This window comes from Monosiga brevicollis, genomic scaffold (assembly GCF_000002865.3).
Source record: "Monosiga brevicollis MX1 MONBRscaffold_150 genomic scaffold, whole genome shotgun sequence".
NCBI lineage: Eukaryota > Choanoflagellata > Craspedida > Salpingoecidae > Monosiga > Monosiga brevicollis.
Window position 1 is genome coordinate 2441 of NW_001865156.1, and position 4621 is coordinate 7061.

The 4621-nt window shown below is 55.1% G+C and overlaps 2 protein-coding genes across 2 annotated transcripts in view; one reads left to right on the plus strand and one right to left on the minus strand.

Annotated features, from left to right (window-relative positions):
• Positions 1-2647, plus strand: part of MONBRDRAFT_39392 (uncharacterized protein) — a gene marked incomplete at its 3' end in the record, with an annotated part of 5087 nt that extends 2440 nt beyond the window's left edge. The window contains exons 5-8 of the mRNA XM_001751073.1: positions 125-694; positions 769-899; positions 1021-1858; positions 1974-2647. Coding sequence (XP_001751125.1) covers positions 125-694; positions 769-899; positions 1021-1858; positions 1974-2647 — 2213 coding nt within the window. The remainder of the gene's footprint in view (positions 1-124; positions 695-768; positions 900-1020; positions 1859-1973) is intronic.
• A 552-nt stretch (positions 2648-3199) lies between these two features.
• Positions 3200-3586, minus strand: MONBRDRAFT_13176 (uncharacterized protein; the record flags this gene model as incomplete). The annotated part of the gene is made up of 1 exon (XM_001751074.1): positions 3200-3586. One exon carries the CDS (start codon positions 3584-3586, stop codon positions 3200-3202), a length of 387 nt encoding a protein of 128 aa, XP_001751126.1.
• Positions 3587-4621: the final 1035 nt, after the last annotated feature.

A 4621-nucleotide genomic window follows, 5' to 3' on the forward strand; every position in this document is an offset into this window, starting at 1 on the left:
CGTTTCTCTCCTGAGCGCCGTCCGCCTCCAGGCCGTTTCTCCCCGGAGCGTCGTCCGAGCCGTTTCTCTCCCGAGCGCCGTCCGCCTCCAGGCCGTTTTTCTCCCGAGCGCCGCCCACCCTCAGGCCGCTTCTCTCCTGAGCGTCGACTGCCCCCTCCGGGCCGTTTCTCCCCCGACCGCCGTCCACCGCTGCCACAACGGTACCTGGATCACCCCATCGCCGGTTCACTGCCCGATCCGCTACCCAAACGAGCACGGCTGACAGAGGCTCCCCCACCTCGCTCTGAACGCCCCCATTTGAACGTGGAACGTGATCGGGTACCCATCCGCCGGCGATCCTTGGCCTATCAACCCGAGAAAGAGGCTCGTCCCGGCATGTTGGACGGTCTGACCATGGATGAGGTGCCAGCACCCACGCCAACACCCACATCAACTTTGAATGCACCGGCTGCCGCAGATCCAAGCCCAGTCCTGGCGAGCGTTTCAACTGCTGCATCTGATAGAACTTCCGCGGCCCCAGCGGCCGATTCCACCACAAGTGGACCAGTTCCTGCAGCAGCAACGATAACGAGCGCCAACCAATCTGTGGAGCAGCCTCGTTCTCGCACACCCCCGCCCAACCAACCCGAGCCTGCCCGTGCTCAACCCCAACCCAAGAGCCTATACATTGTCAATCTTCCGCGCACCATGGCAGGTAGGTTTACTATGCTTGGCTATTCAGTCCTGCCTGCATATGGCTGCCTCTCACTCATGTTTGTTGGGCTTCAGGTCCAGAACTTGAAGAGCTCTTGGCACGAGAAAGCCAAGCATATGGACCCGTCGAAAGTGTTCGTGTCAAGCTTTCTCGACAAAAGGTATTCGCCTTTGTCAATTTTACCACCCCCGAGAGTGCTGCCAGAGTACGTTATCGCCGCGATCCAAATGTTTCACTTTGATGCAGCACGCATGCCTCAAGATTGGTCCGACCTTCATCCAACTTGTGGTGCGCCGTGGCACATCCCTCACTTCTCAACTCGATAGGCTTTGGAAGGTCTTCCGCGCATCACCATTCAAGGCGAACATCCCCAAGTGTCATTCCAGACACATCAAACAGTGGACGTGAACAAGCTTGCGGTGACCCGTGCTGATATCGCCGAATTCCTGCCTCCCGGCGCTTGGGAGGGCCGTCTGTCTTCGACCCTGTTTGTTGGCAACGTGCATCGGGATACCACCGAAGCCACCCTTCGCGACATTTTCTCCAAAGTTGCACCGGTGGAAGAAGTCGTTTTACATGCTTCAAAGAGTGGCCCGGATGCCACCAGAAGCGCTCCTTATGCGTTTGTCCGCTACGCTTTCATCTGCGAAGCCGCAGCTGCACGCAAGTTTCTCATGGGGGCCTTTATTGATGGCAACGCTGTTCACATCAATCCAGGCAAACCCATTGAGAGCCGATTTGTGTGGATGCACAAACTCCGAGGCACCCCACTGCCACAGGATGTGCATGAGGTGCTCCAGGCAGAGCGCATTCGCGTGCTCCGCATTTTTGCCCTTGATGATGTGGGCGGGCTCGGCGTGGCACTTGAGCTTGAGACGCCGCGCGACGGTGTTCTGTTGCGTGATCGTCTCTTTGGTCAGCCTGTGGAACACCGCTCGTTTCGTTCTCCGCGCATTATGCTCGACTACTTGGATGAACAACACATCCATTATCTGGAAGCCAATCGTGTGCCCGTCTGCAGGTTTGGCGCTTTAGAGCGAACACCACTTGAGCCCTCCATTGATCGCCGCCTTGGCGACGCAGCCCGTTCAGCAGACAATCCTCACGCGAAGCAGGCTGAGCAACGCTTGGAGGCACGGCAACAACGATTTGCCCAGGCATCAGGTTTGCACTGCCTTGCACGACATCTCAACAGGTTTCGTAGGGTTGACGCGATGGACTTTTGGTCTCATTTTTCCCTTGAATATAGGCATGGCTCGCTCGTCGGCTCGTCCTTCAGATGCATTGCCGGTCCCAGGACGCGAGGAGCCACGTCATGAAGCAATTGCTTCAGCCGGCGAAAGGCAACCCGAAAGTGCACATGTGGCCCCTGCAAACACAGTCACCCCGATGGCCATTCCCACTCAACCTACGCGGGGAAATTCGCCACCTCAGCCATTGTCCGGGGGCAACTCGCCGCGCCCTCCAACCAGCGCACCAAAGGCACATGTGCCTTCCGTGGTGTGGCAGGGCCAGCTGCAGATCAAGAGCCATGTGGCACGCGTACGTGCTGTGCACATTTGGGGTCCTCAGGACTTGGCTGGAATGCTGCCGGGTGCGCCCGAGCCCACCTTGTTGATCAAACTTCGCAAGCGCTTGGAGAGCGTGGAGCAGCTTGTATCAAGGTGTTCCGAATCGCCCACACCGCCCCCGCTGCTCATTACGGCGCTCGAACTGGTGCAAGAGAGCCCGGAGCAGGTGGACAATCTCCAACGTTACTTTACACAATATCTGCAGGACAAGAACGTGGCAGGCCTCATTCCCATGCCCAAGGCTACGGTTTTTGTGCTCCCTGCCGCCGAACCGACGCTGCGTGCGGCACGGAGCGTAGCATCCGCGCATCCTGCCCTTGCCGATGGACTGAAGAACAAACTTCTGATGGTGGTCGATGGGACGCCTCCAGACGATGCTTGATCGCTTGCTAGGTCAGTTTTTATCAATGAAACAATTTTTTTGCCTCATTCGTTTGGAGCGCAGTGCGCCCTGAGCCGCAATTCAAACTTTGTGGATGATTTCTCTGGCATCAAATGCGTTGGAATTGCAACCTTCTTGGATCTGACCTGACGAACCTTTAAAGAGGCAGCGAGGCGCCCAGCGCCGAAACGCAACGACACACACTCAAAACAAGCATCAACAAAGTAGTAGCCTCGCACTATACTTCAAAAGCAGTGCCGAGGCAGGCCTTGGCAGATGGGAAAAGCACGTTGCGGGTGGTGGCAAGCGAGAGTTGCGCCAACATCTTCAAGCCTGCAGATCAGCAAGGAGCGCATCGCATCAGCAAACACCCAAGGTGGCACTGATCAATGGAAGGTAACTGAGCAGGCACAGCCCTTACCATAAGTGCCGCCGGGCACATATGCTGCCAGCAAGGAGGCCAAACATGCAATCTGAGGGTACAAATTTGCGTGGCAGAGATAGGTGAGCTCCTGGGGAATTGAGGCCCGATGCGAGGGGTCAATAGCAGAGTCATGCCTGAGCTGAGGCGCAGATAATCGTGGGAACCGTTTTGCGAAGGCCCATGGCACAGTAGAGGGTACCAATCATGGTTGCCAAGTACACGACGATGAAGAGCACGCGCGAACTGGACAAAAGGTGCCGGCAAAAGGCTGTTGGCCCTCGCAAAAGCGCCATTGCTGCGAGCATGGAGAGGCTTCCAAGTGTGAACAAGAGCGCAAACTTTCGTGCCTTTAGGTAGATGATGGGCAGCCAAAGATAGCTCTGTTCAGCAAACAAGACGCCCATTTGCTGGAGATGAGATGCCGTCCGACAGTGCGCAAGCTCAAGGGACCTGTGGAACGCTGCGTGGCGCGGCTGGCGATGCGGTGTGGCACGTACCACGACAAAGCAGAACATGGCCACGCCAATGCACAAGACAAAGCCAACCAGCCGTTGAGTTCGTGTGAGTGGCGGCAAGCATGGATCTGGCTCTGGCTCGGCAAACCATCCTGACAAGTAGCTGTTTGCGGGTGACTCCTCGCCACTTGCCCCTGCACCGCGCAGACCGATCCTGTCACTCTCCACACACGATATACAAATGCAACCACACCACCGCCCAGCGCAAATAGATGCCATCATCACCACAAACCTTGCCCTTTGGCCTCGCCTGGAGAAGCTCCTTTCCCACCACTCCCACCACTCCCGCCGCTGCCACCGCCGCCGCTGCCGCTGCCGTTCAAAAACTTTTTATACATCCGATTGTTGTTTTGCGAAAAAATAAAAAATAAAAAAACTTCAAGAAGCGGAAGTGTAATTTTTGATGCATTTTGACGAATTTCTCGAGATTTTTTGGATAATTTTAAAGGAATATAGCGACTATTTTTGAACACCAGTTCGATAAGATTGATGTATGGGTCGTCGGGTGCGTTCGGGTATTGCCTTCGCCGAGCAGGCACCAGCCTGCTTTTGCCAGATGCATCGCCGTCGCCATGCAAAAGGGGCAAAGGCGCTAAGCTTGCGCGAGCATAGAGCATTCTAAACTGGGTCCCATCCCATCCTAAAATTTAAAAAATCAAAAATGAAAGTTTACAAGCTTTTCCTTTCTCTACTTGTACGAGCGTGCTTAACATTAAAATTTAATTTTAAAGTTTTTAAAGAATTTCGAATTTTTTTGAGGCTGTCACCGTATCTCGTGTCTCGCACAGGGCTCGGATTCCGACGGGAAAGAGGCAGCCCCGGGCGTCCTATACCATGGCAAAGAGCTTGAGCCCAACAGGCGTCCTATACCGTGGCAAAGAGCCAAGAGCTTTGATCGCCTCATCAACGTCCAATATCAACCAATTATTGCACTACATATTCTCACTGCGTTCGTACATATAATTATTGCTGCAACGCCAAACCCGTCGACGCCCACTTTTTCTCTGGTTCTCTGGACCCTACCTCCTTCTCTGG